The sequence below is a fragment of the Haemaphysalis longicornis genome, unplaced genomic scaffold, assembly GCF_048455015.1.
Source record: "Haemaphysalis longicornis isolate Haplotype H1 unplaced genomic scaffold, Haemaphysalis longicornis Haplotype H1 scaffold_9, whole genome shotgun sequence".
Lineage (NCBI taxonomy): Eukaryota > Metazoa > Arthropoda > Arachnida > Ixodida > Ixodidae > Haemaphysalis > Haemaphysalis longicornis.
The window spans coordinates 15,473,858-15,495,541 of record NW_027526460.1 but is presented as its reverse complement, the minus strand read 5'-3'; the positions used below and the strand labels follow the sequence as shown (position 1 = coordinate 15,495,541).

General features: G+C 49.9%; 1 protein-coding gene and 1 long non-coding RNA gene across 10 annotated transcripts in view; one reads left to right on the top strand and one right to left on the bottom strand.

Annotated features, from left to right (window-relative positions):
- Nucleotides 1-843, top strand: part of LOC144152816 (superoxide dismutase [Cu-Zn]-like) — a 43,977-nt gene extending 43,134 nt beyond the window's left edge. The window contains exon 5 of the mRNA XM_077684286.1: nucleotides 451-843. Coding sequence (XP_077540412.1) covers nucleotides 451-561 — 111 coding nt within the window. The 3' untranslated portion in view covers nucleotides 562-843. The remainder of the gene's footprint in view (nucleotides 1-450) is intronic.
- LOC144153074 (uncharacterized) overlaps nucleotides 1-21,684 on the bottom strand; it is a 621,787-nt gene that overhangs the window by 544,206 nt on the left and 55,897 nt on the right. The window lies entirely within an intron of this gene.

Below are 21,684 nucleotides of genomic sequence, written 5' to 3'. Positions count from 1 at the left end.
TCATAATTATAAAAAGCTTGGTATAAAACTTGTAACCCTGTCCCGTTGTATCAGTGCGAGCTAGTGTCCCTTTTTCCTTGTAAATTAATTTCTATTGCATTGTCGCACCGTCTGCTGCTGAAAGGGTGGCACGGCCTCGGTCAGGCAACTGATTTGCCTTTAGCCAGGTCCCCCAAGGCAATGTCCTGTAATATTGTCTTGAATAAACTTGTAAATGAAATAAAATGAAATGAAATGAAAGTTCATACTCGTTCATGCCAGAAACAGCCCACATTTAGACGATTACCGGTATGTGCGAAAGTGGTCTCTTGTAAGGGGTTTTCCTTATTTCCAGCTTTAAGGAACACAGCCAACTCTTTTCCCCTGTAGAGTCAACGAGTTGTCAGTGCCTTATAAGCGGACCAATATTAATCCTGTTTTGTGCTGCCTTTATTTTACCCACAAAAAAAGGTCCATGAACGAGAGGACGACCTCGGTCGGACGTCGCACCCGGACAGCCGCAGTACTGGAAACGCCGGAGGCCGGCTTGGCTGCGGCGTCATCGGGATCGCCAAGCCCTGAAGACGACGATAGATCCGAAGCTCGGTGGCAGTCATCCTCATAAATTGTGCACAAAAATTCGGTCTGGAACCTTGTTCGTGGCGTATTCATTTAAAAGTAGCATGCATCGACCTTCTAGTACAAGAAGTGCGCCAAGATGTTTCCGACCAGTCGTGACCAACAAAAAACGTTATTACCTCTCTTTCCTTTATTTGATTTGTGTTGACCGTTTATTGTATACTCTCAGTGATGTATAATCCGCGAAAAGTGATTTTTTCATCGTGCTTTAAACACAACAAGATGTTTTATTCTGCCTGCGACGTTTTCACTGCTGCTTTGCTGCCGTTCAGTAGTAGCAGGGGTATATGTGTTGATCGGCCCCAAGTGGGTAAGAAAAATGGGGGGAGGGGGTGATCTTCTAGGATGGACTTGAGGTGGTCTTCTATGCTAGGTGGTGTCCCAGGTCCGGGATGCCATGACCTACCGCAGCACAAACGGTCCGGGTCACCATGCCACGCTGGCTCTCCAGGGGCGGTATTCTCGTGTTTTGTCCGCTTTGTGTCCGTTTCAAGTGTCTGTTTTGAGCAAGCCCTGATGGGCTGAAAGCGAACACCCGGATGTGGCGCCATGCAAGCATGGCGGAGCTATGAGCCGCGGCTTCTCGGAGAAGGCGATTTTTTGTCGCCTTGTTGTTAATTCGCTGCCGGAACAATAAGCACACAAAAGATAGTTTAAAACAGGTTTAGTCGTTTAAAATGTGTTTACAAGAACAGTTGAATAAAAGTCAGCCAAAAGACCCCCTTCCATTGAAAGTACGTCACAATAAAACAGACGTAAAACGGACGTTTTTAAAACAAAAACCAGAATACCGCCCCAGGCCTGCCCTGGACAGCAGGGCCTCCCACTGCTCCGGTGACGGTGCGAGGGTTCCTTATTTCCTTCACGCGTTTACGCTCCCACACCTTGTGGTTCAGGGTGTTTGGGGTTCCGCTGTACAATGTTCACTCGTAGCTGAACCATGTGGGGTACATCATATGCGATTGAGTGGTTGTGTTCAACCTTCTTCGGTGAGCTTTGTATGTGCAGGCAAGTATTTTATTCGTGTAAGCCTGTGGGGTTGTTAAAGGAACAGGCTGGCTATATGACATCAGAGGCCTCTTGCTGCTGTACGGCAGTTACGTTACCCTCTATAGAAGGTCGTACCGCGGTGTCCACACGATGTAGACTTCTAGCGGGTCTCGGCGTGCTTGGAATGTCTTCGATAGTATTTGAAACGCCGTCTTAGAAATTCGCCTCTTTTGAAAATTCCTGCAAGCTTCCTGCGAGTCATTGAGCTCTGCGATATGTTCTTTTTAGTTCTCCGTGGTCGTAACGATGGCGAGCGCAACCGCTGCCTTCTTCGATGAGTCCGTGCCTCGAGTCTTGAATGATGCCGAGGATAAGTGGGACCCTTCAGAGTTAACTACGCTAATTGCATGTGCTCTTTTGCTTGTTTCGCTTGGCTATTTTGCTGCCATTCAAGTCACAAAATAAAAGTACCATTTCAAAGTAACTGTATTCATATTTATTTTGTGTCCTCAGTAGGTTTTTTCGTTATGCATAAGTCTCCACAAACGCCCTTTAAATTCCCAACACATTCAAAATACGGCCTTTGATTAAAAAAAAAACTTTTTTGTGGCGTGTTAAAGCGAAAATAAAAAATGGCAGCATGTCCGCTCCGTGGATGATGGCGAGGGTGCGGTGTACGGGGACTCGAAATGACATCCAAGTTGCGCCCCGAGTAACATCCGATTTGCGCCCCGACCGTCATTCGATTTGACCCGTGAGTTGCACCTTCATTATTCCCTAAATGAAAGTGCAACTCATGGCTCAAATCGAATTTCGCTTGATTTTCGCTTGATGGCGGTGTGCGCACGGATGGACGCGGACGGGCATCTAGAGGTCCTAAGGTACTCCGCACCGTTACACGCGAGGGAGTTAGCCGTTTGACTCTCGGGTACTACTCACGGTCGTAGTCCAATTGGTAAGACGACTGACACTAACTCTGTCTGGTAAACTATACACAGGTTCGAATCTTACCGGTGCGTGTGTGATTTTTTTTTTGCGATTGTAAATGCTGTACGCACGGACGCGGACGGACATTGTTCGATCTTAAGGCACTCCGCACCTAAAAGCATTCTCGCTTGAGCTTACCGCTACTTCTGCCACTCTGAGCCACAGTGTTTATTACACAAGTGAGCGAGAAGGAAACGAGACGCATAATTACCAACCACAGATGGTAGCGCGTGAGTGATGCCTCAGAAAAAATCATGCCAAATTCAAGAAATGAGCATTCAACAAAACATTGTTGCGTTGTTCGCGTTTGCCCAGGCTGTCCGACTACACACAACGGTATTAGGGTTCGTAGCCAGAAAACATCATCGGTGGCTCGTCACCGGACAAAGGACGCTAAAGTGGGGTAGAGAGATAGAGTAATTTGTTAGAGCAAATTTTGATTTCATCACTACTCAATGGTAGTAAGCCGTCAAGTAGGGCCTTGCTGCTCCGCTCAGCCGCTGTAATCCGAACGCGCCAATGTCGTGATAACACGTGCAACAAACAACGCAAGTGTGGGTTATGATACCGGCCGAAGCATTCACTATCGACCGGACGGTTTGTCTGCCGGTATGTGGTTACGTAATCCCAGCTTGCAGAACGCGAAGAAAAAGAGCGCAAAAACAAAAAAAGTGACGGCAGTTCACACTCACGACAAAGACTTGGAGGTAGCGAAGCTGTACACGACTATCACGACGGTTTAAGTCCACGATTGCAGCCGATTTGCGTCTCCTCTGCTGCCGCAACGACCTTTGCTCATTTACTGTTGCTGTAAGTGTGAGCTTCCTTCCTTTTTTTGGAAGCGATAATCATTGGACATCACCTTGGAGGGGCGTGCAGTATGACCTGTCTTTCTCGTTCCGAGCAAGTGTTGCCACGATAACGGCGAACGCTGGAGGCTTGTCTTCTGGCCAATCTTGGCCAACCTCCCAAGTGGGTATGCGTGTCTTGCAAAAGTGCGCCGATGACGCTGGCCAGTCGTCGTGAGGCCCGCGCTCACATGCAAGCGCTCCGCAATTTCTTGGTATTAAGTGCAGAACCTTTTATGGGCTCGCCTTGACGTCGTAGCTCGCTAACGGTCGATGCGACTGCCGGAATCAGGCGGCGCAGCGAGATGACGGACCCAAGTAAGGCCTTCTGCACCGGCGTCAGGTAGTCACGTTGAGGCTCCGAAAACCACGCGGTTTAAATAGAAATAAGCGTTAAAACCCTGTGAACCGCTGGCGCTTGTCATACATCTCCCCGTTATATAACGCGAAGAAAACTCCAGGGACATTTCAGGCAAAATCTGCGTATATAAGCGACAGTCCTCGCGTTCCTTTAGTTAGGAACGCTCGTTCGGTCGGTTTTTACGATAGTAGGCGAAAAAAAAAAAAACGGCTCCACAAGAAAGAAATGGCGGGTTCGAAATGGCGCAGAAAGGCTCCAGCCGCTCAAGAAAAAAAAAATACGTGTTCGAAATGACTCAAAACAGCTCCAGCATACGAAATTAAATCAAGCGCAAAAAGAACAAACTTCTGCAGGCGCAGTTTCAGGCAAGGGGGCGCGTGAGCACTGCGAAGGCGGGAAATTTGAAATGCATTGGGTGGCAGCAGTGAGCGGATAACGACGCTGCAGCACATTGTGGCGAATTGGGGATTGGGGAGACCGGGGAGATTGGGGAGACCGCCGTGTTAGATGGGCATGCCCCACACCCTGTGCAAACAGGTGATCACAGTGGGGGCATTCCCCGGAGAAGGCCGGATTAAACTGTTTAAGTATCGCCGCGCACAATACCGTGTTAGGGTATTTTAGGCGTAAGAGCCAGCGCTCGTCAGCCTTAGTCAGGCCCGGCGCCGAAGGCGGAAATCGGCGCCTGTTCGATTTGCACATCGCTGTGATGTCGCGAAATGGGGTGGCCGGATTAGGTTCTGGATGGTCAGGTGATGGAGGTCGAGGAGGGTCCCGGGAATCAAGCGCGCGGGCTGAGGCATCGGCAGCCTCCTTAGCAAGGCTGCAGCCAGCGCCTTTTTGTACCATTTTCGGATGGCCCGTGTCCTTACTCTTTCCCCCTGTCGCCCTCCCCGCATCCCTCCTTTAGAATGAACGAGCGGTTAACCTACAAAGGAATCGAAATTCCTTTCTTAAGAGAATGATGGTTAAAACGTGAAACTCTTCCATGCAACTTGAGTCAAAGCCAAAGTCCAAAATCCAAACTGCCAAAGTGCAAAGCCAAGTTCCCCTTACACTCAGCCGAAACCGAATACCGACTAACAACGCCCCAACGCCGAAGTCCTAATCCAAAGACAAACCCTGCATAGAGAACGCATGTAATCACCATCGTCACTAACCATGTGTACTGCCAAATCATATTTTGCGTATTACGAGAGGTCCGTCAGGTGTGCAAAGACGTCCCATTGTTATGATATGCGGTGTATGATTTATGTAACCAATACCTGACCAGGGCTAGTTGGTTAAACATTAATTTGAGGCGTTAAACAACGGGGACCAGAAAAAACACCTAGACACAGACGAGGCACCCCTTTTTTGCCGCGAAGAATACTTCCAGGACTCCCGTCACAGTCTTGGTCATAGCCTTTTTGAGGTACTCCAAGTTGGCGTCAGGGAATAGGTTGAGGGCCCTTGCTTTATGTTTTTCGGGGTCAAAGGGTACATGCTTGAAGTTCTTCCCCACGGCACTCAAGCCTTTGTCTTGATATGCTCCGGCCGGAAGGATCCCAAAACCGGCTCCTTCATCCGCCTGAACAATGGACAATTCATCGCGCTTGAGAGCACCAACGATCCTCCTAAAAGGAAGTTTAAGTGCCGGCGTGGTACTCACAGTCTTAAGCAAGGTGTCTGTTCCATTCCCAGTAGCCTCGTCTGTGTCTACGTGTTTCTTCTGGTCCCCGTGATTTAGCGCCTTAAATTATTCAGCATGACATATGTACCCTTTTCGAAACCTGCCGCATAAAGTTGACTTGCCTGCAGTGTATCTTACTCGGACGTCAACGCCATCTGCGAGAAATCAACAGCTTCGCTTCAAAAATATTTTTTTTAATGGGGCCACCGTAAAAGGTAGGCGTATCGGTGCATCGCTGCGCCAATGTTTTGCAAATGTGAATGGGCGACAAGTACTGTTTGGAGCAAGCTGCGGTGCCATTCACATATGTATACTGGACGCTTGCAACAACGGACATCACGCATTGTTTACTCCCACCGTAAAAGTGCGCAAGTTTCCGCTCTATTTACGACAATCAGGCGTGCGCCCAGCAACGTTTACATTCAGCCTGTCTGAGTTACACTCCGCACGTGCTAAAAATGGGCGTCGCGTTGAAATTCAGAGCACGTATCTCGCCACGGCTACGTGTGTACGACGTCTGCAGCGAGCGGCACGCAGCTTTCATATTTTTTTGCGTCCCTTGTCCGCAACGGCGCCTAGACTTCACGACATTGTCGCGCTGCCCCCGGAAATGGCTGCATACATGCAAATCACCTCTCACGTGCGTGCAATTACACGGGGGTCTAACCACACTGCGAAGTTTCGCTGCACGGTCACGCACAGTCACGCAAGGACTCAAGGTGTACGCAAACTTTATTTCTCTTCGCCATTTCGAGTGTGCTGCAGGCTCCAAATAGAACGTCCGCGTAGGATTTCCAGAAAATCGCCTCAACGCGCTGTAAATTCCCGACTGTCGCATGCGTGGGTTGTTTCATGCGAGCGGTAGCTAACTTCTTTGTGTGGAGGCGAAGTACGCATACGTGCCGGTGCCAGTGGGAACTTTCAGAAGCACAACCGGCGCCGGAATGAATAAAGAAAGCCACTCGAACATTTCGTAGCTAATTACGGTGCTTCTTCAAAAGGTTTCACAAGAAAACCTCTCTCCTTGCAGTAGCGACATGAGCCGAGTTTTATTCGGTACGCCGGTTGATCCCATAATTAACGTGACTTCTGCCGACAGGAGCCCAATTTCGGGCTTAGTGAGTCAAACTAATGCACGCCATTACTGACGCCGGGATTGCGTTGAGCAGGTAATGGCCCCTGAGGCGGGCACCGAATCTGAGCTCGCTCTAGATTGAGCAATTCTTCGCCGCCTATTAGTCTGTCTGCATCCCGTGCATTCAACTCTGAAACGACCATGCGAGTGGGTAGAGAGTTATATAGGTGCAGCCATTAGGCCTGGTGTGAGATTAACTTTCACTACGTAGCGACTAATTTGTAATACACACGGCGCCTTAAGCCAGCTACCTTGACGATCTAAATGTCCATGCCGTGACGTTACAGCTACAAGTAAGCATTGTAGCGGTATCATCATCAACGCCAGCGCCCCATCATCATCAGTTCTTCAGATGATGACGCAACACAGAGAACACGATGGCCTCCTAGCTGCTCGGCCGCAAGCTCCAAGCTGTTCTCCGATTCTCGGCCCATGTTGTCGTCCACACGCAACTCTGAATAAATGTAGGCCCTGCCGCACCGGCACATCGGCCGCCTACATATTTGGTGACTTGGACGTCGCCAGCATGGAGCCCCGCTTCACCTTCAATCTGCCCCCCCACCCGGCCTTCGAGCACCGCCATCCCGGAGCATGGTTCCGTGAAATGGCGGCGCACTTCCAGCCACGGCGCATCGACTCGCAGGCTGAGCGGTACCACATTGTCACAGCCCTGCTTCCACATCACCTGCGCATCGACATCGTAGACTATAGTGAGAAACCATACCATGACCTTGAAATCCTTGTCATGGCACATGTCGGCACGAGCCCTGCTTGCCGTAATGACTCGGCATCGCTCCACGTCGTTGCCTCCTCGCACGACACGCCAAGTGTTGGAACGGGAAGTGCGTCCAACGGCTTGCAGTCTTACCTGTGCCCTTGCGTTGAGCATGTGGCCGGAGCACGATGCTACGTTCCATCACTACCCGGCTTCGCAGAACGTCCGTCCTCCCCCTTGACCCCCTCTACGCCCGCTGCACCCAACCCCTTGACTCCCGGCATGCTGACACTCTCGCTTAGTACGGCGGCTTTGCCACCTCGCCCGCCGTTTTTCCCCGAGAACCCCAAGGTGTGGCTTTGCCAGATGGAGTGTTTTTTTTACCTCTACGGTGTCACGTTGCAGCAGGACCGTTAATTCCTGATCTGCGAGCTGCTACCTTCCGCTCTGGCCTCCAGCTTGCCGGAACCTGGAGCACACCCTTATGACGAGCTCAGGGCCTTGCTCCTTGCGCGCTCAGGTTGGTTCCATGAACTACCGGCGCCAGTCACGGAGCATTTCTCCGCTGTTGTCGCGGTCCTCCCGCCTCGCAACAGCGCGCCTACGGCGACGGTGTTGCAGAGTAGCAACGATGGCACGACAACGATGGCCGCGTCATACCTCACGGACGGCACCTCTGCTGTAGAGTCCACCTTCCACCCCTCCAGCAGTCTGTCCGCCACCGCACAGCTGCGCTGCCTGCACGCCCTGCTGAACCACCAGGGTGGCCTTCGAAGCAACCCCGTTTGCCACCTTTCGCACAAGCGTCCTCTGTGGACCAAGGCGCGACTTCGGCACCTAGCACACCATGTTTGGGCGCACGCCTTGGGGCGTGCGTTTAAAAGGGAGAGATTAAAGGGAGAGGTTAAAAGCTTCGCTTTAAAACTATTGGGCGCTGTCGCTGTAGACATCTTTAGAGAGACACGGTCCTGTAAAGACAACTTAGGAAGTATGCTAAGTGTAAACTCAGTCACACGGTGTTGTTAACAGGCAAGGAGCTGCTAAATTTAACATTGTCCAACAGACATGTCGTCAACCTTGGTAACAAGCGAATTAATTTTTTCGGGCTGCTCTATGATCACGCGGTAAAAATATTAGATTGAATTTTAAAGTGAGATGAAACACTCAGAAATGCCGATTTCTTTTCATTGTGTTTTCCTGCTGACGTATTGTGGCGCAGCATTAGCGCATGCGCCCATTTCATTTACTCCAAGATCCAACCATTATAGTTGAACTTATCATTGGGTTGTGTAGGGACGAAGGGAATGAAAGAGAATGAAGCGATATCACTGCAAATAAAATTACATTTATCTATCTAAAAATGCCAAACCACCGCCGCAAAACGCGGGAGGTCATGCTTCTTTCGAGAGCTCGGCTTGCATCGAGGTAAGCGACGTCCCAGGGCGGCAAAATACCAGGAGAAATAGCGAGGAGCCGGGCAGCTCAGAGGAGCGGGGGTAATAGCGAGCGAAATCGCTGCAAAGTCGGATATAGCCCGGGAAAATGAGACGCCCCGGCCGAGCTATATGGGCCCGCCAGCCGTCCATATTCCCAGTGCGACGCCCATTGCGTCGCCAGCCGCTTGAGGAGAACGGCTGCTGGTCTTCGCGCACGCACGCGCCTCCTATTTCCTCGCCAGGCGCATTCCTCTACGCGCGGAACCGAGCGGCCTCGACCAGCACGCACGCTCGCACGGGCCCCGGGCTTAGCGCTTCGGGAGTGACATTACACGCGTGCGCAGCGTAGGAAGTACCAACAAGCGGTGCAGCAGCAGTGAGGAACCTCTGCAGCCTATATATATATATGAGGGGCTCCGTGAAATAAGACAGAAAATAACGGTTGGCAGTCAAGAAAACCTCGGAAAGCAAAGGGGAGGTTGTGGTGGGTCATAGAAAGAGATGAGGAATTTTTCGAGTCGAAAAGAAAGTGGTGAAAAAATGCCCGCCGGGTGGGATCCGAACCCACGACCTCCAGAATACCGGTCTGGTGCGATACATTTATCTATCTTAAAATGCCAAACCACCGCCGCAAAAAGCGGGAGGTCATGCTTCTTTCGAGAGCTCGGCTTGCATCGAGGTAAGCGACGTCCCAGGGCGGCAAAATACCAGGAGAAATAGCGAGGAGCCGGGCAGCTCAGAGGAATATATATATGCGGAGATGCGGGTTCGACTCCCGCTCCCGGAAAAACGGCGGATTTTTTCTCGACTTATATTTTCGCTTATTTATCAATGAATCAAAGAAACGTGACAAGCACACGTCATTCGGCCCTATTAAATATTTCGAAAAAAGCCGAATAGCACTGGCAATGACGGCTGCAACCTTGATATATATATATATATATATATATATATATATATATATATATATATATATATATAGAGAGAGAGAGAGAGAGAGAGAGAGAGAGTAATAAAACTTGGAAGATGGTAGGGAACACAAGAAACGAAAACCTCGACTTTCCCTGACAAAGGCAAGTCAACAATCGTGGTCGCTACCCTGTTCGAAGTTTTTTTTCTTTTATATTTATATAGTCAGATAGGAAAATGAGAGTAGACAGTTTACGAAATGATCTCCTGAAGGATATGCATTGCGTGTGTTATATAAACCAAAGAAATGGGAAAAACTGGGCTACTTGCAATTTCCCGATCCCAGGCATTTTAGGAAACATCGGCAGTGGCAGCCTATAGTAGCACTATGTATGTATGTATGTATGTATGTATGTATGTATGTATGTATGTATGTATGTATGTATGTATGTATGTATGTATGTATGTATGTATGTATGTATGTATGTATGTATGTATGTATGTATGTATGTATGTATGTATGTATGTATGTATGTATGTATGTATGTATGTATGTATGTATGTATGTATGTATGTATGTATGTATGTATGTATGTATGTATGTATGTATGTATGTATGTATGTATGTATGTATGTATGTATGTATGTATGTATGTATGTATGTATTTACGTAAGTACGTACGTACGTATGTATGTACGTATGTATGTATGTAGAGAGAGGGAGAAATAGAGAGAACGACGAAACTTGGAAGGTGGACAAATAAGAGAAGACTTTGGATAAGGCAGCAGCCGCAGTACGGTGCCAACATTTCGACAAGAAGACCTGCCTTCGTCAGGGCCCTGACCAAGGCAAATCTCCTTGTCGATGTAGTGTAAGAAGGCTTAAACAGCAGGATGCTTTCCTTGAATAAAGATTCTGTCCATCTATTTTTCATGTACACATAATGTGTTTCTACGGGCGTTTTCATGAGAAAGCCGATATATCGGGTCACCATATTCCTATGATCAGACCGAACACAAGCTTTGAACAACTTGCGCCCGCCGGGACTGCGGAGAGGGCACACTAGAGCAACTGCCGTCTCCTCTTCCTGGACACAAAGGGCGCTTTCTGTTCCTCGTAGGGATCGTGCCATCGTGGCAAAAAAAAAAAAAAAACGCTTTACCAGAATAGTGTCTACGGAAAGGAGAAGTATACGAATACGCAACTTCCCCGCTATTAGCGCGAGCTGCACAGTTTTTATATGCCAACATCTTTTAGCTTGAAGGAAACCTTCAGCACGTCTGAGCCAACACACAAGTACATATGCGAGGGGGCAGCGCTATTTTGACTAAAGATAGGCATTGCATAATTTGTTACGAAAGCGAATAAAAATGCCTGCATCCAGGTTTTAAATAAATTATGCCGGATAGCTTACGGTGACAAAGAACGGGAATAACACAACGCGTTCATTAATGTTAAGCAATGCAGTCAGCTGTGCCCCTGTGTTCGGCTGATGTATAGAAAGTCATGGTGTAGGCCCATTGGGGATGCACAACGGCTCTAACGGCGCCGAACAAAGACCGAGGACGAAGAAACGAGAGGCGTGACGTGGGGGACTGGCGTATTAAGGTGGAGGGCGTCGACATGCATAAAGGTGGGTTACTTTCGAAACACATATTGTAAGTCATCCCCCGTTGTGCCGCATCTCGCGTCTTCGCGCTCATCCTTTGTTCAGGGGTACTAGTCTCTGACGCACAACTTGGCCCACAATGGCATAGTTCCTTCCCTGCTACATGCCTCAGTATTTGAATCTGCATGAACGTGATGGTGGGTAAAATGAGTGGTGCAGTGATATGGCCAAGCTACGACAACTGTTAGCGGCCTCGCCGGGAAGTGAATCCATTCGACCTATATTTTAATGGAAGTTCTCGTTTTGTAAGAAGGCTGCCGCCATTAACGCCGACCATGAAATTATCTACGTCATCGGAAAACTGCGGTTGGGGAACTCTTTGGCTATCTCGGTAATCTCAGATGAGCCCGGTTAGAACTATTTTTCTTCAAAAACACGTTGGAAACGGGGCGTAAAGAGATAGAGAAAAGCAACTTTAGATTTCGCTTAACAAGTCAGCCCCAGATTGGGGTGAACACGGACGAGGAATGTGTATACAGTGAGATGAGAGAGCAAAAGAAAAAAAAAAGAAATAAGAAGAGGAGGGGGGGGGGGTGGCAGGAGTATAACAACGCGGTATATAAAGGGTACGGATGGCGATATACACAAAGAAAAGTCAATTTTCAGCACCGCTACACAAAATACCATGCAACTGCATGTCCCTGATGGGGATATGTACACATATTTAAAATGTATATGTTCAGAGGCTTCAGAGGGCTTCTGCGAGCCCTTTGTCCGCAAGAAAAGCAAATATAGCTTTTGTTCCCACCATTGCCTCGTCATGATTTCGTCAGGATCCAAGGAAGCGCGAAAGTTCTAGTGCACTTCCACGCCGGAGTCGCACAAGTGCCTTAGACACTGCTGTCCGTTGACCAGCATATCGCGAGCAGCGGTATAAGATGAGTCTACTGACCTCTGTCATAGAGCATACTGGATACAATGGCGACTCTACCGAGCCCAGCTTAGACAAGAAGCTCCGGGTGGTGGCATCGTTCAGTCGCAGCCGGTGCAGCACGCCTCCAGCGAGCGTGGACAGACTCCGCGGATGCGGGAATTCGCACTCGGAGTCTATTACAAGGAAAGGCTTGAAACAGGACATAGTGTCATCTAGGAACCAGTTGCGAAACTGGAAAACAACACTAGCCGTTCCCGGCATCCAGAGCAAAGCTAAGTTGCCTCTGCCTGCTCTGAAATTCTTTTAATTGGAGCACATTGCTACGACCTGCCAAAATTACAGTCACATTTTCACGGATGGATCGGTGATGAATACATCATCTCCCATCGAAATATGGATCCCATCAACCCGCACAAAAATTACCGCAAAACTGGGTCACAAACTTCGTCGATGGTTACTGAACTTACGACCCTGCGTGCTGCATTGCAACACATTTTAACTGCTTGAGTTCAGGCATGAGCAAACTTGTCCGGCTATCGAGCAGCCCTTCAGCACCTGCTGCTGCTGCCAGAAGAGCAGCTTGTTCAAGAAATGAATGGCCTGTACACGCAGGCAAAAAACCACCACGTCGTTGCTCCGCAGTGGCTTCCATCTCACTGCGGTGCTGCTGGTAACGACGAAGCCGACAGAGCTGCTGCATCTGTGCATTTCAGCGAGTTCTCAGCGATTGCTGTAGGCCGACCCAAATAAGACCTACGTTTCGTTGCACACAATAGACCCAGAGCGACGATTTCGGATGCCAAGTGGTCGGTGCAAACGAGAGGAAGCTGTCCTGCATCGCAGCCGACTGAATGTGGCTTACACTAAGCATTTCCTTTTTAAACTTTGCCAGTGTTCATCACCTCTGTGACCTACCTGTACTGTTCGCGAGGACCTGAAACACGTTCTCTGCGCATATCCTCGCTACGAACTTGGAGTACCACGGCAAAGCTTACTCTGGGCCCGCTCACGTCCGCCCAGATCTCTTCCAGGCAACTCCTTGGGCCCTGGCTTACAACCGTCATGGCAAGTCCGGCAAAAAAAGCGCTCTAAACGTTCCTCCGAACCACTGGACTAGTGAGTGAGCTATGAACTCTCAGGGAAATAACTATATCGCCTGATTGTGTGTGTGTGCTTTTCGTGTGCGTCTGTGTGTTTGAGTATTTAAGTGTGAGAGTTTTCATGTATTTTCATCCCCCCTTCACCCCCATTTGGTGTAGCAAGTCAGGTGCCCAGCCTGCCTAACCTCACTTGTTCATTAAAGATGTTTCCCTCTCTCTCTCTCTGCCCCCCCCCTTTACTCGCTTTCCGTGCTCTGCTTCCTGCCATACGACGGTGGCGCTGAAGAAAATCCGCTAAAGTGCGTAGAGATCGCCTCGGACAATAGGTAGGTGCCGTTGATTCCATATGTCCCTATATACGTATAAGCAGAGTGCTTCAATGCTTTGAAGGACTCTGGTATAAGCTATCCTGCAAGTTACAATTTCCCAAAAAATGAGCGAGACGCAATGCTGCTGCCGTGCTGACGATAAATGAAACGCACGGCCATGCAACGCCTCGTTCCAAACAGTTTTGCCAGAAGAACTTAAGCGCACACTCAGGCTGCAGACGGAGAGACGCGTGGCAGGCCCTGCGTGTGCCTTGTCCGCCGAACCACCTAAAATAAAGGCGAGGTGTGCGAAACAGTGGCCGAAACACGTCTCCAGTGATCCTATTGCGCACACACCGGCTGACTGCCGACTAGAGGCGGTCGATGGTGTGGTCGCTACCAGCGCTTCCATGGAAGGTGCCCGTCGCGTAAAATTGTTGGCACACAACACCTGCTCGTCGACGGTCATCACGCGAGATATCTAGTTTATCCTAGGTAATGAGTATTGCAGATCGATTTCAGATGGCGCTGCATGCGGATGGTCTCACAACCGTACTTTATCAACGTAAGCGGCCCCAATACGGCGCGCTGAATATGCCAGATGGGCTGCATGCGATCTCACCGGTTTCGCCCTAGGTTTATCGGATGGTCCACTATCACTACTTTTATAACCAAGCAGCTGGAAACTCGGGAGTAGGCATAACTAGGGCCTTCAGAAGTAGCGCCCCTGAGACGGGAATTTTGTCGCAAAGTGGCGCTATGCGGCGTCAAGTTAGCTATGGCGCCAGCGACTACCAACTGTTTGCTCTCCCATGTATAAGTTGCTCTCGCTGCCCAGTAGGCCGCACATCCAGCCAGGAATCGCTCAGTTCTGGATGCGAATCCGCCCAAGCGCTATTCTCGTATCTGTGTTTTCGAATTGCGTCTACAGTTAATGGTGTGTCGCTCGAACGTCAGAATCTAATATGCCAGTTCTAGCACTGAGACGCGCGTGTAAGCACATTGTGAGTTAAACGTTGTGCCGAAAAGAGTCGAAATGACTGCATAAGAAATAAGAACAGGACCAATGCGGCGGACGCGTAACATGCCCCCCCCCTCCCTCTTTTCTTCTAAAGGAAAGAAATGATGCTATCTAGCGCTGCGAGCACGACCTATAAGTTATCGTTCCTATGGCATGGCTCATGCAGTGCTAACTGCGTCTCATAGCTTAATCTTGCCCTTAACGTTATCCCGGATCAACACATTCTCTGCTTCTTGGTACTCGTCAGCTTAATCAAGTTGACATAATTTTTATATTTCCCTGGTCATTTTTAACACGGAAGTGTTTGATACCGGGACACAAAAAGACTTCACTTACGTCATATCCGTCACGGAAGTGACGCCAGGTACAACGAAGCAAGCGGCCTGTAAAGGGTGCACCTTTGCACACAGGGTCTCCTTGCGGGGAAGCAACCTTTAGTACTAAAGAGTGCGTTATACTTGGTGTTGTTCGTTTTCTGGTTTTATATTTTAACACGAAAGTGTTTTATGCCTAGACACACCAAGATATCACTGACGTCACATCCGTCACGGAAATGACACCAGTACACCTTTGCCGAAGCAACCCGCCATCAGCACGTCGCTCGCCCACAAGACAGCCGCCGACCCGCAAATAATGCTTAGCTGCAAATTTCGCTGCATATTTCACTTTCGTATTTTACCGATTCCTATGACAGAGGAATCAACCACAGCTTTTTTTTTTTTGTTTCTTCCCTGGGGAACCGTTTTTCTCGAAGCCCACAGCATCGCTGTTAACCAGCTACTTTGCGACGCCTCGTAGAAAGCGACGACCATTTTGCCCGACACTACTGCTTCGGACGGAGGCGCAAATATACGGCGAAAGCGCACCATAGTGGGGAATGAGAGGACAATAGGAAGGAAGAGGAGCGGAAAGGGATGGCGAAGCGTTAGCAGAGACTAGTTGCTCCGACCACGGGCGCTGTTCCCGGCTTGTTTCGACTACACGCGCACATTCGCAGTCGTCGTATGAGCCGTGTACCGTGCGCAGCGCCATTCCGAGGCCTCCGCGACCGGACGCCCCGAAGCTTGGGGCGCAGTTTAAGTAAGCTATTTCGAGATCGCCTCGGGAGCCGTTCTCGGGGTCCCGACGCGTGGACCGCATTTGCATTCCCACGGCTGTGTTGCTTTCGTGGCGCCGTTATCTCTGTCTTATTTCGCTCTCGCCTTTATTATCCGCTGCGAGGTGAGGAGGAGGAGAACGAGGAGTCGAAACAACGAGTCGAATAAATTCGGAAAGCGGACGAAGAAACGGAAAATCGCCGCGAAAAAAAGATAGGGAAGCCTGCATATTTGCGGCCGTCTAATTGCGTGCAGTACTGGCGAAGGCACGTTTGTGACAATATCAGAAAAGTCTTCCCGTGAGGTGCCGATTAGTAACGCGCCGTCTTATGACCATGGACATTTTTCCATTTGGCAACGAATGCGTCGTAAGAATGCAGCATAAGTTTGATTGATTGATTGATTGATTGATTGATTGATTGATTCATTGATTGATTGATTGATTGATTGATTGATTCATTGATTGATTGATTGATTGATTGATTGATTGATTGATTGGGGTTTAACATGCCGACGCAATGCAGGAGATGAGGCTCACCGTAGTGGAGGGCTCCGGATTAATTTTGACCACCTGGGGATCATTTACGTGCGCCGAAATCTCGTGCACACGGGCGTTTTTGCTTTCCGCCTCCATCAGAAAAGTGGCCGTCGTGGCCAGGAATCGAACCCGCGTCCTCGTGCGCAGCAGGAAAACGCCTTAGCCACTGAGCCACCGCGGTGGGTGACGCAGCATAAGTAGGAACGAGGCCTGTAAACCTGCAAGCGGCCACAAAACTTCTTTGCTGGAAGACTTACGGGACACGGTCAGATATGGGAAGTTGGGCGTGCACGAAGTGGAGAATCGACTTCAAACTGTTGCTCCACTGCATGTAACATTGCGGCGACGAAATTCGCTTGAGGGTGCGTAACGAGTATTAGCCATGTGGCCATTCATTTTGTTTTTTCCCATCTCGCATTCCTTTTTGTGTTTTCATTCCATTCTCTTTCAGCCGACAGAGTTCCTCCGGAATAAGAGACTGCGTCGTACACTGCGTACAAATCGTGCGAACACAAGACGGAAAACACCGCCCCCGCACATCCCTGCTGACACTGTTTTTGTGCCGAGTTTTTTTTTTTTTCCTTCCTCCACTTTCTCCTGTTTCAATAAGTGTCCTTTTATGGGAGGCATTTGCATCGCCGCTTTAATTAAGGCCTCGAAGAGACGTCGCGAATTAGCCTCAACCCAGGGGCCGGACGTCTTGTCTTTCCACTGTCACCACCGTGTCGCTTTTTTTTTTAAGCCTCGTTTATACTTCTTATTGGGTTTCCATCCTGTAATTTGACGTGCGCGTAGGCGGAGAAATATATACAACGACCTTCGAAGTTCATTATGGTCGCGCTTAATTGAAGCAGTTCGCTCCGATTCATTTTCCTCAGGAAAAAGTTTTTTTTGCCCTTGTATGGTTCCTTCTAATGCTTCTTGCTTCAGACTAGAAGCCCCACAGGTCACGGTTCTTGCCCCCGTCTCTAAGTATGGATCTATAAGCCACGTGTAAGGCCAAGTCCGACGGTATTTTTCAAGTTGGAGGCCCTTGCCTCCAACTTGAAAAATAGTAGCCACCCAGACAGCTTACTGCAGTTTGGAATGGTCTTAAAGTATATGCTTCGAGCGCTGCCTGTAGAGGCGCCACTGAAATTCCCCTAGCGGCCCCTTTTGAAAGTAGTCGCGGGAGACTCCGGCCCGCTCATCACTGTCGCCGCTGCTTTTTCGACACGTTCACGGCTGGGGTTTACCGTTTGTATGCGTTGAAAATACATATTCATGTGGAGTAGTCGGTCTGTTCGCAAATGTGGGGTGTTTACAAAATTGTAAATATTTGTGACTCGATATTAGTGTGGTGCATTTGGTCTGTATGAGCGACAGCAGCGTGTCAGTCCGGCATCGCGAAACCGACATATACATGGAGCTGATTGTAATTCCACTGCCCTGAAGTTTACTAACAGTATCTCCGTGAGCAGGGTTTCTTCAGGTGGTCATGCTACCTATATACACTACGATGTAAATCGGTTTTTTGTGCTTACATAATCTACCAGAGCACTCATATTTGGCCACGCCAGTTACGCGTAATGCCTCACATATTGATCGCTACCTCGGAGAAGCCAATGTGGCATAAATTTCACGAACATTCTACGAAATAGCTATATGATGGATAATGCGAAATTCTACGCAGGAATCAGCACACAACAAAGAAATTAAGGCTGGGTCGTCTTGCCGTGAGGTGAGCGCTCGCAATTGATCATCTGCTACATATATCTCCCGCGAGCAGCGCGGAGGCGGGCTTATAGAGTAATTTGCGTCCGCGACTGAACGCTTCTTCGAAACATATAACGCAGGGAGCCTACAGAATCTAGCACAAACTGAAATCGGAGGACCTTATCAGGTACCACATTCTTCCAACGACACCTTTTATCGCTTGTGAACTTACTTACTGTATATTTCAAAAATGTTTCCACCGAGTGACCAGCTGTTCGTTGAAGTGGAAAAACAAAAGGAAAGTGAACGCGCAGCTTGTGTGAGTGATTGCTAAAACGTTCATTCCTTTATTTCGCGCCGCATTTGTACACAACAATAGTTAAGCGTCCCCCGTCTTCCCCCCCCCCCTCATGTCTTGCGAAATATCAGTGCATTTCGCGTCTAGTTGGACTGGTCAGTCCTAAATTGCTTAAATTTCGACAAACGTCTTTGGCATTTCCGAAGCTGCACTGGGTTTTTTTTTTAATTCCCGTATGAGCTGCTCTGTTTCTTCCCAACTTGGCAGACCATGTATTTTTCCGTGGTTTATTAGCTTTCCTTGGTTCTTGCTGTAAGGCGTGAATGGGCACATATTTAACGAAAGGGTAGTCACATCCTCGAAACATATATTTTTACTACGTATGTACTCTGAACGAAGCCGCATTCGATTATAACGCTGCAAAAAGAAACCAACCTTTCACTGTGCCAGTACCAGGTCTGAAGGAGGCTACAATAGTGCTTGACGTGTTCGGAGGTGACAGTGGTGATGTCCTGCTGCCGTCGCCGACGCCCGTAAGAGCGGCCTAGAAGCGGGCAGAACCGCGTCCCCGGATAGCTCTTGTTCGAGCACTCTACCATGAGGCACCTGTTTTTTGAAGCGCCCTAAACCCACTTTTTGCTCACAGACATCACAATAACAAGTTGTTTAGGGCCCGGAAAGACAAAAAGAAGCCATGGAGAACCAAAACACTGCGTGAGCCCCCATAGGTCGGCAGGCTCACTCCCGAGTGCACTCACACACACACACACCCACTCGACTGGTGAGTTAGCCTCGCCATTGTTTTGAACTGTGAGTGTGAGTGCGGGCCCCACGCCCAGTGAGCCTCGCTCACCAATTGCGACTGCGAGCGCCACTCTCGGGAAGCCCCAATCACCCCTCGCGAGTGCGAGCGCAACTCGCGGGGAGCGCCGCTCACACCAATCGCGAAAGTGAGTTCCACTCACCGTGAGCTCTGCTCACCACTCGCGAATGCACTCGCGCTACTCGCGCCATTTGAAGGGCTTACCACGGTGAGCGCCACTGTTGCGCATGTACTCGGCGTTGGCTATTCGACGCAGAAGCCGCTCGCTACGATGGTTGTTAATGGCGGGGTTACTGTTAGCTTCGCCAATATATCGTCACTGAGCTCTTGCTATGGGGCACCCTAGAATTAATTCTCTGGTGGCGTGCTGATTTACGAATATGAGTTGGATGGTCTTCTGACGCCGTAATGCATTAATACTGTTCGGTTTCATGACTCATGCATGGTCCGCTGCACACACTCGCATGCGAGGGGAGACGACGAGTAGCGAGCACGAGCGCGAGTGAATGCGAGTGGGGACGGCGAATGGTGAGCTGAGTGAGTGCGAGTGCTGATGGCGAGTGGTGAGAGTGAGTGATAGTGAGTGCTAGCGGTGACGGCAAATGGTGAGCTGAGTGAGTGGGAGTGGTGATTCCGAGTGGTGAGCGCGAACCCGGGTGAGTGCGAGTGGTGACGGTTAATGGTGAGCTCAGTAAGTGCGAGTGCTGATAACGAGTGGTGAGCATGAGTGCGAGTGAATGCGAGTGGTGACGGCGAATGGTGTGCTGAGTGAGTGAGCATGAGTGCTGATGGCGTGTGGTGAACGTGAGCGGTAGTGAGTGCTAGCGGGGACGGCGAATGGTGAGCTGAGTGAGTGCGAGTGCTGATGGCGAGTGGTGAACATGAGCGCTAGTGAGTGCGAGTGGCGACGTGAATGGTGAGCTGAGTAAGTGCGAGTGCTGGTAACGAGTAGCGAGCGCGAGCGCGAGTGAATGCGAGTAGTGACGGCGAATGGTGGGCTGAGTGAGTGCGAGTGCTGATGGCGAGTGGTGAGCGTGAGCGCCAGTGAGTGCTAGCAGTCACGGCGAATGGTGAGCTGAGTGAGTGCGAGTGCTGATGGCGAGTGGTGAGCGTGAGCGCTCGTGAGTGCTAGCGGTGACGACGAATGGTGCGCTGAGTGAGGGGGAGTGGTGATGCCGAGTGGTGAGCGCGAACCCGGGTGAGTGCGAGTGGTGACGGTGAATGGTGAGCTGAGTGAGTGCGAGTGCTGATAACGAGTGGTGAGCGTGAGTGCGAGTGAATGCGAGTGGTGACGGCGAATGGTGTGCTGAGTGAGTGAGCATGAGTGCTGATGGCGTGTGGTGAACGTGAGCGGTAGTGAGTGCTAGCGGGGACGGCGAATGGTGAGCTGAGTGAGTGCGAGTGCCGATGGCGAGTGGTGAACATGAGCGCTAGTGAGTGCGAGTGGCGACGTGAATGGTGAGCTGAGTAAGTGCGAGTGCTGGTAACGAGTAGCGAGCGCGAGCGCGAGTGAATGCGAGTAGTGACGGCGAATGGTGGGCTGAGTGAGTGCGAGTGCTGATGGCGAGTGGTGAGCGTGAGCGCCAGTGAGTGCTAGCAGTCACGGCGAATGGTGAGCTGAGTGAGTGCGAGTGCTGATGGCGAGTGGTGAGCGTGAGCGCTCGTGAGTGCTAGCGGTGACGACGAATGGTGCGCTGAGTGAGGGGGAGTGGTGATGCCGAGTGGTGAGCGCGAACCCGGGTGAGTGCGAGTGGTGACGGTGAATGGTGAGCTGAGTGAGTGCGAGTGCTGATAACGAGTGGTGAGCGTGAGCGCGAGTGAGTGCGAGTGGTGACGGCAAGCAGTGAGCGTGAGCGCGAGTGGGTGCGAGTAGTAGAGGGCGCAAAGTGAACGTGAGTGTGATTTGGTGCGAGTGGTAGGGGCGACTGGTGAGCGTGAGTGAGTGAGTGCGTGAAGAAAAATATATTTTTCTGTGTGAGTGTGAGCGAGTTGCGCCCAGTTTTACCGAGGTATGTGGCCCCTATCAGACATGCAGCGCTCCTCCCGTAAACGCCGTGAAGGAGCGGCGGAAGGCGGCGCAGCGATCGCGAAGCTCGAGGCGTAAAGCGTTTGTTTTTAAAGACGATAGCCTTTCTTGGGTTAGTTAAATCCGGAAATTTTGGTCTGTCTGTATGTCTGTTTGTCTGTCTTTCTGTCTGTCTGTCTGTCTGTGTGTCTGTCTGTCCGTGACTCGATTCAGTCACCTGGCCAAATTAAAACGAGGCCTGCGCAATAGTCTTATATATAGTCACAGCTAAGTCTACCCGTCTAAGTCAGGTGTAATGTTCATACTTGCCAACATTGTTGAAGAAGAAGAGGACATTACGCAAACATAAGACAACAAATTAATACAGAAGTGATATTTGCAGTGTTCCTTTATAACAAATCATACATGCTTGATTTTTGCGAAATGAAATACTTCCTCAACTGCCGAAAAAAATTCACTCCGCCGTCGCCTGCTATAGCCCACGCCACTATAGCTTCTGCCGCCATTTTAAGAAATCAACCGGCAACAGTTACGAAAGGTTCCACTAGATAGATTCCACGTTC